Source organism: Lagopus leucura, unplaced genomic scaffold (assembly GCF_019238085.1).
Source record: "Lagopus leucura isolate 7727_CA_CO unplaced genomic scaffold, USGS_WTPT01 Super-Scaffold_100012, whole genome shotgun sequence".
Lineage (NCBI taxonomy): Eukaryota > Metazoa > Chordata > Aves > Galliformes > Phasianidae > Lagopus > Lagopus leucura.
Window position 1 is genome coordinate 9810853 of NW_024962267.1, and position 22250 is coordinate 9833102.

The window sequence follows — 22250 nt, forward strand, 5'->3', positions numbered from 1 at the left end:
CGGCCGGGCCGGGCCGCGGCCCCGCCGCCCGGCAGCCGAGAGCCGCCGCCGCGTCCCGCAGGGCGCCGTCGGCGGCACGGCTCGAGCCCGGCCCGCCTGCAGGAGGTCCCCGCGCCGGCACCCGACGCCTCCGAGCGGAGCCGGGCGCCCCGGCGGTATTTTTAACCCGCAGCGAACCCGAGCCCGGCCGCGGCGGCCAGCCTTCGCTCGGGAACCGCCGGTGCCAGCTCCCCGTGGCTCCGGGTGCCGCACGACCGGCGGGATCCGACCTCTGCCCGTCCCTTAATCGCAAATGTCAACGACGGCGCCTTCCCACGCCACGCCGGCTCGCCCGCCGCCGGTGCCGCAGCTGCGGGCCGTTCCCGCCTTGTTCCCTAGGATAGAGGACTCTATTCCCGCTTCCAAACCTGGATATCCACATCTCTGTGCTCAGCAATAACTCAAAGTGACGTGGCAATCGGATCTTCTTAAAAATGTATTTTACACGAAGGTTATTACCCCTCTCGAGTACACACGAGGAGGTAGATTTATTTTATTTTTGCAGACTATATGTCTTTTCCAGTTTTTTTTTTTTGTTTTTTTTTTTGTTTTTTTTAGTTACCCTTCTAAGTATTGCAGTGCTTTTGGAGTAACACTGTTATGAAAAACATCTCTTCCTGGGGTTAGAAACAATTTTCCTGTTTCTCAAATAAAGGACTAGAAACTGACCTACAATCATTAAGCAACTGCAGACCCACTGTGAGCACCAAGCACTCTCTTTTGAAATACAGCATCTGTACTTAGTCCCTTCCCCATCACCAGCAAATATGTTTGGCTTTGTTTGTGGAGTAAAATGGAAGTCACCAAAACAATTTTTTTGGTCAAGACAGATATTAGCGATTCACAGGAGCATGTGGATAGCCTGTCCTTCCTTCTGTGCAAATTGCTGTGTTCTGTCGCTTACACCACTGTCGACATAAATGCCAAGGATGTTCCACGTCGCTTGTCGCTCTCTATGATACAGGGGTTCCTAAAGCTGTAACTGAACAATGAGACATCTGTGGGTGTCAGCGGGCAGCAGAGCTGTTGGTGGTGATTAAATGATTTGTAGTGGCTGATGTATTTCATTCATTCTTGGTTTGATGGGGGTATGCAGTACATTTTAAATACAAAAATGTGACAGTAAGTCCTTGTAGTACTTTCTGTCGCTTCAGAAACACGGCACTTTATCCCCCCAAACATGGTTTCATAATGGCAAAGGACTCTCAGATCCATGTTTTCTAACCCATACGCTGTATTCGCATGAGCTCTGTATATCCATCCTCGCAGGGCAGGTTGGGAAGAGCAGCAGGCAGGAGATTGTGTTTGCTATGCATCACTGTCAGGTGACCCAAGATCAGATATTTCAGTGCAGGAAAGAAGAATATAATAATTTTTAAAATTTCATTGATAGAGTATAAGCGTTAAAAATAATTTTCCCAGCTTTGTATCTGGATCTCCCATGAGTTGTTTGCATCTGATCCTCCCCATGGCTTTGATGTAAGGTGCCTGCTGCCCTGCGTGCAACGAATGGTCTGACAGGGGGAGTGATCTGTTGATGCAGAAAATTTAGAAGCATCTAATTTAGGCTGTCAAGTCATCAGCCTGTTTCATGGAAGTGTGAGCTGTTGTCACTATTGCTGGTCCTGAGATCAAATATAAAATGTTCTGGAAAGTAGCAGTTCAACCGTGCTCAGAGGTGAGCACTTCTTGCCTGTGTGCAGCTGCAGCCCGCTGGGTGCAGGCTTTGCTAGCAGCTGAGGCCCTGATAGGGAATTTCTGTTGACACCCTTGTGCAACAAATGGGATATTCACACTTCACCTCTATTTTAAGATCTCTTAGCAAGTGGAGATGGGTTACTCATGCCACACTTCTCAAGGCTTTGCTGCAGTGAGAAGGCCTTGCCAGCTTTCTGCTTGTAATCTAAAGTCAGCTTCATGAAAAAGACAGTAATCCTCAGTGAGAAAAACAGCCCCACTCAGTTGGGCTGGAGCTCACTGCTTCCTTGCCTGCTTGCAGCTGGAGATTTATGGCAATACCCTGGTTTTTCTCTAAATCAAAAATGGTGTGGCCTCATCTGCAGTCTGTGCAGTCACACTTCACGGTGATGATGAAAACCTGACCACCTCGTGGTTAGTGATTTTCTTTGCACTTCTCTCAGTGCCCACTAAGGCACTGACACCTATTTTATTCTTCAAAACTTGTCAGCTGCTTGGTAGTACTGAGGTTAAAAAGGTGAGAGGAAGCACAACACTTTTTGGTTTTGCATGCTTCTAGAACTGCCATGTGCGCTGTGCAGATGAAATGCCCCTGGCTCTGCTTGTTTTCTGGGGTTTGCCAGGGAGAGCAGCATCTGCAAACAGACAGGGATGCTGCTGCCATCTCTTTGTGGTACCACTGAGACCAGAGAATCCACAGGATTCAGAGAGTAAAGCATTTTGTGGAGGTCTGTTAGTCTGTGCTTTATAAACTTACATACAAGTAGTTTTAAAGCAGCACAGATGCCTGTTAGATAGTTTCAGTGATTCTTTCACCCCTGAAGAGATGCCCCCTGAGATTATAAGCATACATGAGAATGTTTTGAGATTTGTTCCTTGTTATGAATCTGAGACCGTTGGGTGAAAAAATGTAGCAATAGTTCCAAAGATGTGAGTCGTTCCAGTTGCTCTTCTGTTACCATCAGTCAGACCAGGCAGCCCCGGCTACCGTAGGTAAAGCTGCAGAAGGCCTTGCAGTGTGCTATTTTAAAGCTGCCTTCGTGCAGGAGCATGAAACTGAAATGTCTGCCCTTGAGATTTTCACACTTTTTTGGAGGAGAGAGTTGAAGTGATGTGTAGAAATGCCTTTGACCCTGTAAGTGCTATCCCATCGGCAGCTCGGTTGGTCAGGGAGGCTATCAGTAAAACCTTTCTCTCCTTCATTTGCAAGAACTGTAAGTCTGGGTTGTGTTTTCCTTTTCTGTCAGGCTGGGTTGTATTTCCCCACGCCAGCGCCCTGTCCTAGTTGCTGCAGGGCTGCACGGTGGCTGTGCCAGCACATCAGGGGAAGGGACAGGACTGGGAGAAGCAGGAGAGGGGCAGCCTGAGCAGCAGTGCTGCTAGATGAGGAAATGAAGCCTGCACGAAGTTCTGAGATTATTGCTGTGTTTATAGCCAAGTTGAATCACATGGTTCTTGTCCTTTTAGCTGCGGCACTCAATCATTTCACTAAGTTTAAGTTTTTGTATGTGTCAGATAGTAGGAGTAAATGAACATGAGCAGCAGCTGCTTCCAAACTGTAATACACGTACTGTTTGTAACACTACTTATTTACTTTGCTTAAGCACCTTCTGCGTGTTTAAAGACTACTGTATTCTCTTCTTCAGCACTGTTCTTTGTTGATCATCTGCTCTAACTCCTAACCTCCTGTCCCTGTTCCCTGCAATGCCTTGCTGCAATGTTTTTAACCATCTCTCCAGCTACAGTACAACCTCCTGTCGCGTTTTGGCTCCAGTATTGCATGCATTTTTCTGGTAGATACTGCCTCAATCCTTCTCTTTCTTGACGGCTATTCAAATAGTCCAGTTTTGCTTTCCCTTGCACCTTTCCTAGGGATGAATGTGGAATCTTCTCCCATCCAACTGATCTTTTATACCCCTTAGAATGATGGATGGGAAGCAGTATTTTCTTGCCTTTCCCTGATGGCTCTTTCTCTGGCTCTGTATAGTTGGCCCCATCTCAAACTCTGCTGGTGCCTGTCCGCTCCTCCAAGAGACTTGGAATATACACAGGGTTTGTAAATTAAAGCCTTCGTATGTTGTGGAGAGCCTTCTCTTGAGTAAATCCTAGGACGTTAGACAAAAGCAGGGCTTCTGACCCTCGTGAAACTCATCCAAATTATTCTCTTTTGTACTGATAGGAACATTCTGGGCAATACTGAGGGAGGGAAGGTGTGGAAAAGGGCAGTGTGCAGAAACACTGCAGTGTGGTACCAGCAGGAGCCTGCTGGCCTCATTTCATCTGAGCTGACATGACTGTGTGTGGCTCTCAACAGACATCTTTCTCCTTCCCTTTCTCCTGCTTTTTGTTGCATGTTGTTTGCCCAACCCTGGCGTAGGTTGTAGTGTCGGTTGTACAATTTAGTAAGCCTGTTCAAATCATTGATATGAGAGAAAACTGTTGTCAGGTCAGTTTTCTTCTGCATGAGTGAGCTGAGTTGGTTGGCGATTGAGATCCTGCTAGTACCAGCGTGGTGCAAATCCACAATGAGACCGTAGGAAGGAGGAAGACAACTATATCCCTTCAGCAGCAGAGCTGGACCACAGCCTATCCCATGGAGCTGCAGCACATCCTTGTTTGTGAGCCACAGGAGGAGCTGGGCTCTGTCTTTGTGTCTAGGAAAGTTGTAACACAGCAAGTGTTTCAGCTGAATTAAATAAAAAGAAAATTGAAAGTTTCCTTCTTTTGGAAAGCCTGGTGACACTTGCGTGGTTGAACTAGCTCCTCCTCATCAAAGGTGGGTTTCAGTCTTCTCAAGAGATTGGATTGGTGTGACAGTTGACTACCTCTGGTTGTGAGGAGCCCAGTCAGGTGAGGAAAATTGCATTTGATAGCTTTTAATGAAGCCTCACTGGAAAGACAAAGCTCCAGAAGTTGTCCAGGCCCAACAGGTCAGTTTAAGTCCTGTCAGCCATCCGAGGCACCTGGGCTAGAGCGAATGCTGGGCTGCCTTTAGCTACACTGTTACTGCATGTAACTGCTGCAGCCTCTCCTCTGGGTTTTAAAATAACAACTGTGGTTGAAACTTGTAGCAGGAAAGTTGTAGCAAAAGGTTTCTGTGCACTAGTGCACAGTATCCTGAGGTGGGCAGAGGAGGCAGCAGACAGCTGCTTTCTCAGAGGTGGAGCAGTCTGAAGTACATGGCGCTCTACCCAGTCCTCAGCAAGCCCTCCTTGGAAAAAAAAAATCTGCTTTTAGCCTCCCATTCTTAAGGAGAGTTATTAATAAAACATTAATATTCATGTTACAGAATGTGTGTTTTCTTCAGCAGCTTTGTTATTTCTTGCAGTCTTACGACACCTATCCATGATCTGATCTACTTTGCTCCCATGGGCAGGCCAGGCTTCAGCAGGGTAAACTCTACTTCACCTTCTCTGTTCTTGGTCCCATGGCAGCAGGACCAGTACAACTTCTTGTGGGATTGTGAAATTATCAGAAAACAAGTCCAGATTAAAGATAAGTTGTATTTTCTGCTTTGTATGTAGTCCAAATTGGTCCCCAGTCCCATTTACTGCACAGCTTCACAGGCAGCTGTAAGGGTAGAAATAAATAGGAATGAGAAGGAAAGCTGAGCTGGAGCAGTGCTGCCAGCTATGACTAGTTGCAGAAAGCAAAACAGAGGTTTTCTTTTCTATACTCATACAGTTTTGTATACTAAAGCAAGGCATGGATTCTGTTTCCTTCTCTGGCCCTTTCTGGTTCATCACTGGCTCCTGCTGCTTATTCAGGTCCACCGTTCTCAAATCAGAGTTACCAGCAGGTCACATCTCTGTTCCATCCAGAAAGTTGTGGTGCCCACTGGTAATACAGGTCTTTAATCCACACAAATATTTGAGAACCAAGATTCTTGGTTATGGAGACGATATTAAGCAGAGCAGATCTGCCTGGCAAGCATATGAAAGACCTTGCTTATTTTAATTTTCCTGTACTGTCCATGCAAATCCAAAAACGCATGAAAAATAAGACAGAACCCACACAGTTGATCAACTTGTTATAGAATTTGGTTGTGGTTTAGTTTCAGTTGGTGTTTAGGGAGGGTGGGTCATAGATTTAATTTTGGTACACTAAGTAAGATATCTTCTGTTGCTTCAAGAGCAGTGCTAACTGACCAAGCAGCAACAATTTCAATGTAACTCAGCCAGAGCAATTTCAGGATTTAAAGTATTTCCGAGCTGAGCCGTGGCATGAGCCCCAAGCCTTTCAGTTTTAATGTTTCAATACATTCTGTGAATTGGAAGCATTCAGAAGTTGGACAAGGGCAAGGTCTGTAGGGAAGTGCTGTTTTTCTTGTGAATTCCTGGGCATATTCTACTGCAACACTCCAACTGTAGAAAATTCAGGTTTTCACTTCAGAGCAGCATCAGAGCAAAAGTTACTCTATCCTGTCCCTGAAGAAGGAAACAAAGCTATTACAGCAAAATCTGTGTTGCATCTGCAGATACAGGTTATTTTGAAGTTGTTTCAGACACTTGGCTTTATATCTGTTAACTATCAGCTCTGTATAAATCATTCGATCTTGCTTTCAGATGACTAGTTCTAATTATATTCTGTTAATAAAACAGTGAAAACATTGGTCTGAAACATCAGTTTTGTTGTGTTTTCTTTCTGAACTCATTAAAAGTGGTGGTGTTTTCTAAACAAAACTTCCTAGAGTTTACCAAGTTACAGAACTTTGTGTTGCACAGTGGGTTGAACTCTATGGTTACTACATGTGTTACAAGCATCAAACAGAACAATGTATTTTTTTTTAATTGTTCATCCCTATAGAACTTGCAGCCTCAATATTGGAAGTAGCATTTTCAACGAGCTATTTAGCCACTGACATTCAGAGGAGGGTTAGAAACGTTTGGAGTGGAGCAGTCTGTTTTCACCAACAAACAGAATCTCAGCACAGACACAAACTGTGACATAAAATTATTTTGTCAAGTTCAGTTGTATGTTGATAATACCTAAAACTCTCCATGCTCGCCCTCAGTTTCTTAACTGATCTGACAGTTCTCTGAGACAGAAGAATGATGAGAAAAAGACAGTAGTCTTTGGACTATGATTTTCAACATCTGGCCCCTTTCAGTTTGCAGTATTCTGCTGAGGTGACTTCAACAAAGGTGACAAGATTTAAACCTCAGGCTTTTTCTCACATTTTTATATGAAAAATAAACCTCAAATGGATGATGAAATTCAGGTGTCTAATTTAATGTTTCGGGTGACCAAATAAAGAACTTTAAATACTGACAGCTGCCCTCCATCGTTACAGGGTGGGAAACATTTACTTTATTCATGGGGAAGTACCCTGAATTTCTGGGACTTTCCAGCAGATGAAGTTCTGTAATATAAAGTCACATTCATATTACATTAGACGTCATCTTTAATCAGTGTAATCTCTAAGCAGCTTGAGTCTAGTCTAATGGTACGCTGTCCTGATGAATGTGAAGTGCCGATTAATATTTTCACACTAAAAAATTAACCCACTTACTCTGGAAATGAGTTACTTTGAAAGTGAAAGATTTTGAGTAATAATAAACATGTCTCTGTGGGTATCTGTCTTGATCACATTCCTACATATGCTTCTGTTAAGTCATACCTGGTATATAATGCAAATTACTACACTGAAAGAAACACCTGTAGTGAGACGATACCATTCTTTGCTACAGCAGCAGGATCACTTATTTGTTGCATTCCTGATCTTTGGCCCTGGAGCACTCAGGTTCACCAGACTGCTGTGACTCTGTGTAACACTCAGCTTTTTTTAGTGTGTCATTCCTGATCTGCTCTGAGCACTGAAAGAGCTGGGTGATGTTTATGTAATTTCAAAGGAGCCTCAGTCTTGTTCACTTCAGTGTTTGTTTTGGTCCCAGTGATTGGACATGTGCAAATCTCTTCCGTGCGTTTAGAGCAAAGCCCATGCAAGAGGGCCTGTTATTAAATGCCCTTGTGTTCACCTGGGGACCTCGTAGTCTGAACTTTGTCTGGGAGAGTTCTCTGTTGAGCTGCCAGCCATTGCTCCATAATTGTTTGCCAAGAACTCCACTACAGAGATAGCCCTGTGCTGAGCGCCAGTATGTGTAGAGTCTCTCCTTGCAGAGTTCTGTGCAGCTGCAGGCTTCGGACTACCACAGTTCCTCCAGCTGGTGCCTCTGAGCTGGGACATTTAAAGGTTGCCTGGCATATAGACAAAGAGCCTAACTATACACATCCAAATGTTTTCTAATATGACCCACAGCAGTTAGATTGGTCTTGCTCTGCAGGATGACTGGTGGGGCAGTTTAAGGCTACAAGACACAAAAATGCATACAGAGGAAAACAAATGTCTTTTGTTTGAATTACAGTGGCAGGTCAAGTCCTGACAGGTCTACAGAGCGGGGAAAAAAGAACACATGCACTTTCTTAGATGAGTCTTAACCTTGCTATCTTTGCATCACTTTCTGCTGTGAATACTGCTTTCATCATTGGTGTGGACACAGGTCTCTGTAACACCTCGTCCTGTTTCCTCCCTCTCTCTGGGGAAAGAGGAGGTATCTGTCTGCTTGCAGAATGAGTTTTCCTTTCTGTCATTCTGGAGTGCCTTAGCTCTTCTGCTGGAACACCTTCACATGCTGATGTTTGCAGTGAAGGGAGGCAGGAAGCATCCTGGCTCCTGTTGAGCAGCATGGCGGATTTCGTTATTTATTGAGCATCTCTGGCTGAGTGGTACCAGAACACATGTTCTGAATTGCTCATTGTGTCAGCAGGCACAACCTTCCTCCTTGTGCAGGAATCATGCAGCTGCTTTCATGTGATGCTGAGCCCAAACTAATAACCCCTGTTAAGAGTGGGTAGGGTGTTCCAGCTTGGACGCAGGGTGTCATGAGCAGGACAGAGATGTTAGTTCATTGTATTTACTGTTGTAGTCACAGTACTTGAGTTCAGGCTGCATTAATACAACACATGGCTTTTAGATGTTTGTGTCCAGCAAACTCACCATGGACTCAGCAGATGCAGACCACACCTTCTGTTGGATATCCCTGTTTGCAGAAGGGAATATGATCTGCAGCATCCAGCAATGTCACAGAGGCCTTTGAAGTAATAAAAAAGGGGAAAAAAAAGTAATAAAAGGGAAAGATTTCACTAATGTTAGTGTAAAGGTCTGTTCCTTTTTTCTTAAAAAACTGTCATTTGAATAGTGTCTGGTCACAGTTAGCACCCTTAAAGTGAAAAAAATTGTCTGGTGTCGTTGTTACATCAGTCAGCTTCAGATCTCGTGGGCTCTGTAATTTTCAGTTCTCCACCTGCAGTTAAGAAATAAGTTAAGCCTGCTTACAAACAGCTATGCTTATTGTTAGTTTTCTAGACCTGTACCGATTGGTAAGAGCTTGCTTCTCGAGTTCATGATATGCTCAGCAAGAGCATTGGCTCACAAACACCGTAACAAAAGTCGTTTGATGCCCTTGTGTCATCTTGAAGATGTCTTCATACAAATGATACCGTTCAGATATGTTGCTGTGATGACTTTTACCAACAGCCACAAGTTGCGGAGTTCTCCACAGTACTTTCAGTAGGCACACGTAGATAAGATCTGTGTCAATTGGTATTTATACATAGTTGCACCTTTGTGAGAGGAAAACTTTCTTCTGCTTGCAGGAATTACAAGAAATCAGTGCAGGTTGAAAATTAGGTGCTTTTTATACTCTAAAAATAATCTCAGAGAAAAGATGGTAAGCTGCGGTAAGCTGCAGTCCGTTAGTATGTAAATGCACTGTATAAATAACATTGGCAACAAATGTATGAGAACTGCAAGATGTGTCGAATTCTTAGAAACAAGCAAGTTCTCCTGAAGTCTTTGTGAGTAGGTAGAATATACTGCCCAGGTCATCCTTAATCTGCTTTCTCTACAGTTTCAGTTTGCAGACACCTTTTGGAGGATTTTTTTTTCTGCACATCTTGGCTAAAGCTGTTCATAAATATTTATCATGATTCTATCTTACCATTAGGATCACAGGCATAAGGCATATGAATTAATCTTCTAATACACTATGTGCACTGAGTATGAGGACTGAACATTTATAAATAAAACATCTTTATGGATTAAATATTAAATAATAGTAATAATAGACACCAAATGACTTTATAACCTGTCCATAATTTGTGTTGGCATTTTCTTTTGTTAAGTGAAGCCTAACAGTTTTGAGGGGGATTTCTGACGGGCAGGTATGAGATAGCAGTGAGGCATTTGGTTTCTTTTCATTGTGAATGTCTTAGGAAGCACTTACTCTCATCTCTTCCCCCAAGCTTCTAGAAAGGCCTTGGCAAAACTGGTGCGTTCATACAAGATCTATCCCTTCTACTAGATAAGGTTTTCAACTTACATAGATTTTTTTTTTTTTCACATTATCAGTTGAATGTAAATATATTGGAGTTGTTTGTTTTTTAAGACGATCAAGAGAGTTCACCTTTACCTTTAGTGCCTGATTTCTATTCTTAATGGGAAAGTTTGTACTTCAGTTAGGTCCCTTGATGATGTTATATTGAGCAAGAAAAGGCAGTATACATTAAAAATAAATTATGCATATGTACAAATGCTTGCTGGATACTCCTGTGACTTTTTGATGTAAGAAATAAATTTCAGTTAATTATTGTCGAGTCTTATTTCCTTTTAGCTAGCCTGAAGACAGACTCTGGATACTAGTACAAAACCAAGAATGTAAAGGCAAATCAAGACAATCCAGCACTGAAGAATGCATAAGCACCATTCACTCACACATCGTACAAGTGCATTTTCATTCACCTCTGCCTGGTAAACGTCAGCTTCATTGTGTTATGCAAACACAGTAAAATGGAATCTAGAATTGATGGCTCATTTGGGTGCTCTACTCTGTAGCTGTGAGTTCAGTTTTAGATCTTCCACCTTTTTAAAAAATCTCATAGCTTTTTCCCTAGTGAGAGGGAAATAGAGCATACAAACCAAATATTTTGTTCCAATACAGCAGCAGTCATTTAGATATCTAAATCTGTTAAGTATGAGAAATTTTCACTGACTTTGAAAACACAGCTACAACCGCATTAGAAGGCTGCTTGAAAAATCGTGAGCCAAAAAAGTTTGTGAAGCATAACCAAGGTCCCTGGTTGCATTTTTCAGTGGCCTATATGAAAATGCTATATTTTCATCTCACTTACTTTGGCTGCTGCGTTCAATCAGCAGAGTGTTTTCAGGCATCCCCTTGTGTCACACTGATGTAAACAGAAGTGGGACCATGGCTATCATGTTCAGCTGATAGTATGATTCCACTTTGTGCAGGATCGCTTTAAGTTGAGGATCATTTTTTCTTGTAAGTTCAGGATGAAATATTTTATCTTCAGTGTCAGGAGTTTTTCCTGCTTTTTATTGCATTTGCCTCACAAATTTCTGTGCTTGAATGCAAATGTCTGGAGGATCTTTGCCATTTTTGGCATTTTTTACAGGTGGTGATTGGGCCGTTCTGGTACTCACACTTCCAGTTTACTTGCCTGGCCCCTTGTTGGAAATATCCAAGTAATTTTGTCAGGACAGTATCTCTGATAAAAGCAGGTTTTATTTGCGATTGCAATGGCGGGCGTCCCACAAGCAGGAGCGCGCCTATGGACGGGCACAACAATGTGTCCATCTGGGTATGCACCCATCTGTCAGCTTGCTCTCTTCCCTTCATTAATTAGATTCCTATCCTTTCTAGAGTACCTTATAGATTCTGACTAAGGTTCAGATATTTTAAGTTTACTGTCTGGACTTAAAGCCAGTTCTACAATTTCTTTTCCTTCAGCTGCCTGTTTTGCCACCTGATCCACCATCATATTCCCAGTTTCCCAGTTTACAGTGTCACTCTTCTGATGTCCTTTACAATGTGTAACAGCCATGATGTTCTTTGGTAGATTTACATCATGCTGAATTTGTTTTCCTTGTGTGTAAACAATCCTTGCTCTTTCCAGCTGGCACCATGAGTGGGTACCACCCCAAAAGCATATTTAGCATCTGTCCATATATTTAAGGTTCTTGTCAAGGCAATTATTTCAGCCTTCTGAGTGGAAGTCCCCACAGGTAATGGCTTTGCTTCAATTACCTTGTCAGTAGCAGTTACTGCATGTCCTGCCTTACAGTTCCTTGTCTTCACAAAACTGCTTCCGTCAATGAATCCAGGAATCCTCAGCATCATCCAACAGTTCCTCCTGTAGGTCTGACCAGCTGGCACAGACAGTCTCCATGCAGTCGCACACTGCTGGCTTGGAGGCAGCTCTGCATTGGTGTTCTGGGTGTTCAGCAAATTGCTTCCTTCTCTTTGATCAGTTGTGCTTTCTGTTGAGAAACTTGATAGCCATTTAAATAAAGAAATTCAGCAAACTAACAGTTCATTATACACAGTCCTTTTTTACTGTAGCATCCATGTACTGCAGTAAAGTTCCACTGTGAGATGGCGAACCCAAATCTCAGGCTCACGAGTTGACCAGTTCTCAAAAATCATTGGGCTGTTCTCACAACTCTAGGTAACACTGTGCAGGTTAACTGAATTATTATTATTATTATTATTTTTAATTATTATTTTTTTCTTCTCTCCTTATTTGAGTTTTCCTATTCAAAGGCAAATAATTTTAGACTTTCTTTGGCAAAACAAGGCAGAAAAAGGTGTACTTCAAATCCTGAACGGTAAACCCCACCTACTTATTCCTTAACTTGGTTAATAAAGATATACACCATGGGTTGTATATATTCAACATGTCTATTAATTGTCCTCAAATCTTGTACCGAACTACAGCTCTTGCCATCCAATTTTTCATTTGCAAGATTGGGTGTTGTATTTGGATTTCTATCCAATTAATAATCCAAATCCAAAACGTTATTTATTATTTCTTTTATCCTCGTACAATCTCGTATCCTCAAAGGGCATTGCTTTACCCTGGTTGGGCTGGCTCCCATCTAACTTAACTTTCATTGGGCTGCATTTTTGGCATTTCCACATCATTTCCACATACCATTAAAAACTGCATTTCCACATACCATTAAAAATTGCATTTCCACATACCATTAACAACTGCATTTCCACATACCGTTAAGACTTAAGTTTCTCCCAGTGCCTTCAAAATCCACAAATCAAACAATACAATTCCTCAACTTCCACAAACACCCAGCACTTGGTCTCATGATTAGGATACTCAATTATAAAACTGGTCCCATTACTCCATTTACGTTCCTGGTTTCTTATTCAGTATTCCCCCTGGCTCACCAACGTTTCTCCAGTGAGCCAAAATACAACCCAGGGGGTCTTCTTGTATCGCTTTAGACACCCCTTGTTCCATAACAGCCTCGTACATGACATAGCATAGCATAACACTTTCACGACATAAACATTTAACAATCACAAAGACAGTGACAATAATCAGTACAATTTATCCTCAGGATCCTTCTCTCTCTGCCTCCCTCCAGAGCCCAACCTTCCCTCTGTATTCATTTCCCACATTTGCGTAGCTGCCAGCCTCCTTCTCCAATAATCAACATATCAATGATAAACATCATTTTCATCCATGAGTAGAAATTAGGCCCTAGAAATTGATCTAATTGTTGTGCTACACTTATAGGATCCTCAGTTAAGGAATTCTTCTTGGAACTCCTCACTTCTAGTAAAAACAGCAGGCATTACCATACCCTATTTCCCTTTGACCTAAGACTGCCTAAGAGGATAAAGTGAAGTATTAGTAAGGTTAGTATTAGAGAAAGGAAAACTCTCCAGGTCCCATTAGCATTACTCCAACTCCCTCAGTAATCTCTCCAAGACCCTGCACAGATCAGCAGCACGGCCACTCTCCTCCTCTGGAGAGGTCACTGCCGCTTGCACTGCTTTAGAAATTGAAGGGGGGGGAAGTTATCTCATTTATGATCTTTCTGCTTCTCTTTCCCATTTCCTTTGAACTTCGACTCCTCGCGGGGAACATTTCTTTACTTCTTGCACTCATTAAGCGACCTAAGCCAATTCTGTTTCAGAAAAAGGAGTCTTACTGTTTACATATAAATACAAAGTCTGACAGGCCCAATCTTCGTCAGACTCCTATTTTGGTCAAAATAATGATTTTCCCTGTAGTGGCTCTCTACTGTATACAGTATTTAAACATCTTTTCCCTGTTCTTTTCCTAGGTTTGGGATTATTTTCCAATTTTGAAACACTTCTCCCAAGGGGCTGGCTATCTCTAGGCACCATTCTGGAGACCTCTTCCCCTGCTCTCAGAACTCCTATTCCCCATCCCTCCAGAATGCTACTGTGAACTCCCCAGCTCACAGGTTACCACACCCTGATCCTCGGATTTTGGGCCCAATCCCTCAGGAGTACTATACTCCTATCTCGGATTAATAGGGGTGTACTGCTGTCAAGTGCACAGGGTACCGCACACCCAACAGCTCCCTCCCGAGACTCTTCCTTTCACCAACACAGCCGCTCCGTCTGTCCTTGGCTGTGCCCCTCGCGGGACAACGGAACCGCAGGTCGGGACTCAGCACTCGCTTTGCACTGACAGCGCGTCTCAGTCACACACACTCAAGAGTCCCAACTGACCCCTAAGGAAAGAGTTAAATCCCCTTACCTTGGTCCGTGCACGAAGTTACCGGGTCGCAATGGCCAACACCCGTGCCTACCTGCCCCTTGGCTTTTACAGAGTCCGTCCTCTATGAAACAGTCTCGGTTTTTTATCGGCCGTACCAAGGAGTCACCTCAGCACCCAGACAGGACCGCTGAAATCAGCAGGGTGCACCTATCCTGTGCAGGGCAGTAGGGAAACTCCCAAAGAGGCGATAACAATCCTGGACAAGCCCCCAAATTGTTGGAAATATCCAAGTTATTTTTGTCAGGACGGTATCTCTGATAAAAGCAGGTTTTATTCACGATTGCAATGGCGGGCGTCCCGCAAGCAGGAGCGCGCCTATGGACACAACATGACAGCCTTTAGACCCTGTTTGCTGCCCCTTGCCTCCCTCCCTCCCCTGATTCCCCAATGGCTGGGTACTCCAGGTTCACAATCTTATCAGAAGGTTTACATTTGTTATTTAGTTGTTAATTTATTTGTTATCTGGTGTCAGTCAGTAGTCATCCTGTTGTTTCCAAGATGTCTCGGTGCTCTCCTTGTCCTATTGATATTGATATTGATATGATTGATATGCTGATTTTCTTTAAAGTCGTCGTTTAACAAAGAGCACTGGGGATGATGCCAGGCCTTCCGATGTCTCTTCAGGCGCTTCCTCGGGCAGGCCATGACTAGTTCTCTGGTTTGCTCTCGTGCAGGATATTCTTGCAGTGTGTATGACAAAATATACATCTATACACCTATATACAGAGTGTGCGTTCCTGGGAAGGTTCGTCTAGAGGATAAGTGATGTAAACTTATCAGAGATCTTCCCCAAGTTGAGTAGAAGGACTCCCAGAAAGAACTATGATAGCGGAGATCATGAAATAAAAATAATATTATACAATTCTAATGCAGAAACAACATTTGATTCCCACACCCCTGTACTGACCTGACCTGTAGCCAGCCTAATTGGGAGTGGCTGTATGGTGAACATACCATCCACATTGGAGGAGTGGTAGAAAGTAGTTTTAAAAGAATTAGCAAACTAAGTTGTGTTCACAGCATCGTGCACAGTCTTCTGTCACCCGAAAGAGAGCGCAGGACAGGAACAAGCATTTGAGGGCAGTGGCAGTGACAGCTTAGGATGGCAGTGAAGCTCAGATAAAAACTGCAATTTGTGTGTAGTCATTAGTGAGAGAGAGAGATAATTATGGGCATGTTTTGTCGTGTTGCGCGTTTACTAGTGGTTATTTGAAGTCTCATGTTAGCAGTAAATAAAATTATTTTTCTCTGAACATTTTCAGTCTGACAGAGATTGAATAGAATTCACAGAGCAGCTGCTCAGCAGTTGAAAAGGCTGCCACACTGTGAAGTAACAGTGGAAATGTTTATAGATTGTAAGTGAATGTCCTCAGTAATTACACTGAAAAGGTGAAAGCAAATAATAGCACACAGCAGTGATGTTTGATGACTTTTCAGTGCTTTCATGGTGGATCTGTGGCTTAACAAAGCCACGTATAATAAATACATGTGGCTTTATTTAATTTCTGGAACTGTGGACTAAGGAGATGTACGTGCTTTCTGAACAACGGTGCTGGTATGCCTGCTATGAACAAAATGGAATATAGGCCATAGTGAGCACTGCTTGAGGGGCAGGCTTGACGTGCTTACTTTGGAGGAGCTTTCCAGAACTCAGAACAGCTGCTGAAATCAGGACTGGCAAATACGCAACAGCATTCATGTTAAAACACCATACAAAACTGTTACCATACTTATTCTCTTGTCTGAACATCCTCAAATCTGTTTCATGCTAAAGGTTGCTGAAGATAAATGAAGGGAATGCAGGAGGCAAAACAGGCTTCATTCACATTTGGGACAAGAAGCTGTAAGCAATATCTGTAAAAGGAACATGCCTTGTGAAACAGTTTATTCATTTTAATACACGTAGGCCTCTAGCGTGTATTAAAATACACGCTAGAGGCCTACGTGTATTAAAATACTACTCAGTGTGTAGCTACTGTCATGGCCCTGCCCTGCCGCACACAGCTCAGTGGCTGGGTGCTGGGCGGGCCTGGAGCAGCATGGCCATGGCGGTGACAGTGGCAGGATGACTGGATGGACCCCTGACTGGACAGGGCGCATGCCAGGCTGGCCGTGGGTCTGTCAGGTCTGCTCCCTGCTGGCGTTGGAAGACATTGTGGTGCATCTGGTTGAGTGCTTGAATAAGGTGAAACCAAAAGCCATCCCTTAGCTGTGGAGGAGAAAGAGGCCTTTCAAAGTTGTGAAGTGTGTGGCCTGGTAAGTTCCAGGTGACGGCCATGGCTGCTGTGAGCAGGCTGCGGCTGTGGCTGCCGGCTGTACGCTGATCCGTGCTGCCTCACAGCTTTGCGGCATTCCAGAAGGTTGTATCTGCTACAGCTGCCGCAGCACTGGTGCTTTGCTTCTTGGACTTTAGCGGCGGTTGGGAAGTGGGCTCCGTCTTCTTTCCTTTGGTCTGGTCCTGCATGGTGACACGCCGTCTTTGCAGAGCAGGAAAGCTCTGTGGTAGCTGCGAGCCAAGGTCTGGTGCCAAGGGGTGGGCAGGGACCAGGGGGTGGGACATCGCACCTGGGAGAGAAGCTGTAGGAGTTTGTAGGGGTTTCTGGGGTAAGAAATACAAGGAGTAAGAAAGCGGATGTATCAGGGAGGCCGAATAACTGGCGGCCATATAAGGTGAGTACTGTGGATTGAAGAAGATAGGAAATCTGTAAGAAGACAGTTATATCTTCCTGAGTTTAAAGACAGGAAGGGAGGTGGCTGTACTCGTGCTCTGAATGTACAGCATTGGAGCTCAGAGATAAATCTTATCTGCAGGTCACCTCAGTCAGCATCCTGTCTAAGATACTAGTGATCAGTGGGTACCTCACGACAGTACTGGGAACTGTAGAATTAAACACAATATAATCTGCCCCCTCATGAAAGTATTTGATTTTTTAAGGATTCAAAATTAATTTACATCTTGACTCATTATTGTCTTCCTTTCAGTTGTACACTTTTTTTTTTTTTTTTTTAATGAAATAATCTGCTTAATCATGGATATTCTTGTTATCCTTATGCATGTCTAACCCTATTTTAATCCTGATAAATTGCTTATCAGCGTCAGTGGCTTTTTTGTGTCGCACATAAAGTACCAATTTTCACCTTTTTTTTTAGTAAATATTTTTAAATTTTTATTTTTATACTTTTAAACTTGCAGGCCTTTAGCTTTGCTGTTTTATATTCAGGCAGTGAATATTTCTGGCTTACTTTCTGTGTTACTGCAATGTTTGGTGGACATCTTTCTGAGGTATATAACAGTTTTTTTGCAGCCTCCTGATACAGCTACAAACTTTCATTCCCCAAATGCTTGCTTTCTCTGAACACCTGAATTCCATAAAGCCCATTTCCACAGTGTGCTGCCATCCTCTGCACTGTAATCCATCTGATAGATAGGGCCCACTTACACAAACAGAATTTTTTAAGTCTACTCAGTACCTTATTACTGTTGCATTCTAACATTTTAGCTTTTGTTGTCATAGGTGCATGTCAAGCAGAAACTTGAGATGAGCTAAAAGCAGTAGTGCCCAGAGCCCTTACCTTGGCTTATGCTATGAACAAGACAGAATTATTTGGATTATTTTTGCAGTGTATGTAGTTCAGAATTTCGTAGGCATTCTGCAACTGTTTGTGTTCATTATCATAATTCTGTGCTAAATGTCTTAGTGCTGTGATATTGCAGCTTTGTTTAGCACAGTTAGTTTCTGCTGAACTTCTTTCTCCCTCTACTGATTTGATTAAAATGAATTACTGGGTGTCAGCCGCATGTTTTGCTGTTTAGCTGTTCATCTCTGGAATTTCAGTTTGTCAGCAAGTACATTAAATAATGCTCGGTTTTTTTGCATTAATAAAGTTATCTATTAAATATAAGTGTTGAGTTAGACCATACCTAACCAGGCAATCATGTCAGCTTTCTTACCTGTGTTCAGAGCTCATTCCCAGAGTGTCTCAGACAAGCAGAGTCCTGACTCTGGTTGTTACAGCTGTTTGGTTTTTTTCTTCCTTTAGTTTAATCTAGGAATGTTTAGTTCAAGATGAACCAAGAGCTATTTTTCTGAAAGTGGAAGTGTGAGTCCTTTTTTGACAAGTTGGAAAGCAGCCTGGAAGCAGGGAAGAATTGTGAACTGCAAGAATTAATAGGGATTGATAACCTTATAGTCTTACAGCCATTATAGTTATACGCTCAACCACACAGTCAATAAACTGATGACTGCATTCTGTGAAGACATAAGAAGGCAATTTCATTTAGATAGATACATTTAACAAATATTTTTGAAAGAACATTTCTGAAATGAGTCATGCCTGATACAGTGATATGCATTTTTATTAAGTATTTACGTTCTAAGTGTCTTGTCTTGTATGCCTTGGCAATCTTTCAATACTGTGCTGTTAGAGCAGATGTGAAACAATGAAACGGTCAGTGTATGTTGAGTGTGAAGCCACAATGCTCACTGATATAATTCCCTCTTTTTCTCACAATTTATTGTGAAAGGTAGTAGTGAAGAAGTTAGAATACAAATACTCTGAGGTGGAAGAGCATTCTAAATTAGCCAAATTCAAGATTACTTAGAACCTGTAAGTAATCTATGACGAAGCTTGTCAAAAAGCCCCTATAAGTCACCCTTGAAACTTATTCCAACTCCAGTGTCAAGATGCAAATCTTGCTGGCAGCTTCCTGCATTGCTCAGTCCTTACTGTATGTTATGAGGAGTTTCCTTTTAGATGTTTACAAGTCAGGTTAAGAATTTGGTTTCTAAAATGTTGGTATTTCAGAGGAGAGTGCACCTCAAACAGTTAAAACTTACTGTAATATATACAAAGATGACACAACTGTAGAAACCATGCTTGTAAAACCACAAGTCTTTTCCTTCACGATGTATGGAGAAGACTAAGAATTCTTCCTACAGAAACGTGTATCAACAGGAACTTGGCAACATTTGCCTTTGTGAACATTGGTAAGGCCCTGATTCAAGGAACTTTCTGCATTTTATCTATTTCTAATCCCCTTTACATAGCAATTGACTCCGTGCTGGAGTCACAATTTCTATCCCCGCGCAAAGCCATTGTTAGTTTTGCAACATATTTGAATACATAGCAGGGAAACTGTATCTTCTTAAGTTCTATGAGAACATTTGCCTGGGAGATGCTGCTGCTGTATGTGATCTGCCCATTCTCCTCAGTGGCTCTGGTGGAGTGAGCTTTTGGTGCAGTCACTGTGATACTTACATAGGATTTGAGAGGAAGATGTTGATTTGCTTATCCTAGGCAGAATGGCTGGTACGGACACAAAAAAGGGACCAAAGTAGACACCTCCATAGAAATGATAAAAATCAAAGAGAAACCTTTAGTAGTACTCTGATTTGAAAACAATACTAAAATAAAAAGGAGGTGTGACATGGAGGCCTAAAACTATCACAATAAAAAACTTATGTGTTAGAGAAAACCACTTAAAATATAATTAATGACACCTTTAAGAACAGTAATGTGTATTAGTAATAGTGCAGGGGTTTTCCTTTGTGCTTTCTGGAGCATGAAATGCAGTGAGAGAGAGTGGGTGCTGTTGGGAAGAATGGGCTTGCAGTATTTGTGTGGATACAGGCTGTCCTTGACATTCTTATAAAAATGGCAATGTAGACTACTTCAAAGCAGTGAGTTCACAATGAATTTCTTTCATGACTAGTTTACAGCTATATACCTGTAGTTGAAGTGTTTTTTTTTATCTGTAGGCATTTGTCAGACTGGTGTCACATAAAGTGGAATGTAAAACCATGACAAGAAGGAGAGGTGGAACAAAATTCCGGGGCTTAGAAGTCTTTAACTTTCATTTTCTAAAAATGTTTTTTTCATTGTTTATTTTTAAGGAAAATCAAGTTTAATGACTGCTTCTTGTTGGAGCTAATTTTTTGGTACGCACAACCACATTTCATTATTTTCACACACACACACACAGTCTGAGCAATCTTTTTCAATAATAAGTATACAGATTTTGCTTTATATACATTTACTTGCTTTCTTTTTGTGCTAGATGCAGCTACTAGTTTGAAATGCCATTTCATCATTTTCTAAGAGATGGAAATTTCGTATTATTCTGGGGTTTGAATTGTGATCCTATGGCTTTAGGCAATGTGTCTCCTAGCATGTTCTCATTGCTGTAATACTGAAGCCTAGTTGGCATTAAAATTTCTCTGAGATTAGGTTTAAAATGAAGTATTTCGAAAGGGGTTGTGGTACCGCTACATATTCTAAGTCTCTTTCTCCAGGATCAGTAAAATTCTGGAGGGAGAGGGGGATTTCTCCTTCTTTCCACCTGCCTACTGATCTGAGCATCCTCTGCCTCCAGGCCCTCTCGAAAGCAGAAATGCTCAACTGGTGGTTTTGCTCCTGCTCTGGAGAGCTGTGGTGCCGCTGGGTAGAGAGAGGCCAGAGTAACTGGGCAGCACAGAGCGGTACACAAGATTGGTATTGTGGCTGTGGAGGTAATGGCCATTCCTCTTACTTAGTATTGGGGGTTCTGCATTTCAATTTTGTATTACTGTATCCCTGTTGGAAAGGTTTCCTTGTCTTTTGAAGTTCTTTGTCAGATTTTAAATATTTACTTACCAGTATTTAAAGAACTGAAAAGTAATTCTCAGAGATCAGTGCAGACTTTCACATTCATTACGTTCTGCCTACGTGCTGGGGATTGGGAGTTACACAACCTCTTTCTATAGAGTTGTGTTTTCTAGTGATCCAGACTTAACTCAGCTATTTCTCTAAAATACAAATGTATTGGAAAATGTGTAGGATACAAAACATAGGTCATGATGAATTACTGTGTACCTCTTAATTTAAAAATAATCAATTGCATTAAGGTTCTTCAAGCGCTGGCTTCTATCATTATGTATACTGATCTGAATCCTGCAGAGTGGAAAAGCTTTAGTTGCTGTGATGTAGATCCATGCACAGTCTGGCTGTGGAAAAAGTGTGTATGGAGCTGTTGCACATTTAGCTCAGATAGAAGACTGAAAGCTAAGTACCCAACACAGAAATTGCTGTTGGTTACTTGCAAACTGTAGTGATGGGGAGAGGGAGGACTGTAGCAGGAATGCTTTTATGGCTTAATTATGGCATATTTTCACCTTGGCTCTGAGGTTTCCTGAGAAATTGTGGGTCACAGTTCCAAATTACGGAGGTAGTAGATCATCGTAGTACAATCACCCAAGCAATTATTTTAACATGAGCAAAACACATTTTTTTTCTGATCTCAATTTTTGGAGGAAACTGGACCAGTTTTTCAGGAGCATTACACATAGGAAAATGAACCTGAGGCAAACATATAGCACGCAAAATTTTGCCTGAATGCTAATAGTTTGGCACAATTTTAATATGTAAATGAAACTAGTATGTAGTAATGGGAATTCAGATGCAGTGATTGCTACCAGATCCACTAAGAGTAATGGAATTGCATACCAACACAGACTTACGACAAATATTGTGATTGTAGGTAACTAAATGACCATGGAATCTGGAGCAGAGAACCAGCAGAGTGGAGATGCAGCCGTTACAGAGGCAGAAACCCAACAGATGACAGTACAGGCACAACCACAGATTGCAACGTTAGCCCAGGTATATAAAATAATATGGTATAGTAGCTTTACCTACTGGGTAACTTTGTTAAGAGGGATAATGTCTGCTCGCGGGCCTGAGTTAAGGTCCGATTGATACGACTCTGAAACAGCTGCTGTGTATAGTTCCATTAATGTTTGTCTTCAGATTTTTGTAGCATTAGAAATTCTCAACTTCACATCACCCTCGACTGTTAATTTTGAAGAACTGTATGTATGTGAACTTTGTAATTTTAACAGAAT

At 42.2% G+C, this 22250-nt stretch overlaps 1 protein-coding gene across 2 annotated transcripts in view; it reads left to right on the forward strand.

Moving 5' to 3' along the window:
* The window catches only part of CREB1 (cAMP responsive element binding protein 1), a 39501-nt gene that overhangs the window by 638 nt on the left and 16613 nt on the right, over positions 1-22250 (forward strand). Inside the window, exon 2 of one of the 2 annotated variants that reach the window (XM_042874981.1) lies at positions 21887-22008. The exons of the other annotated variant lie outside the window; for it this stretch is intronic. Coding sequence (XP_042730915.1) covers positions 21895-22008 — 114 coding nt within the window. The 5' untranslated portion in view covers positions 21887-21894. The remainder of the gene's footprint in view (positions 1-21886; positions 22009-22250) is intronic. 2 annotated transcript variants of the gene reach the window in all.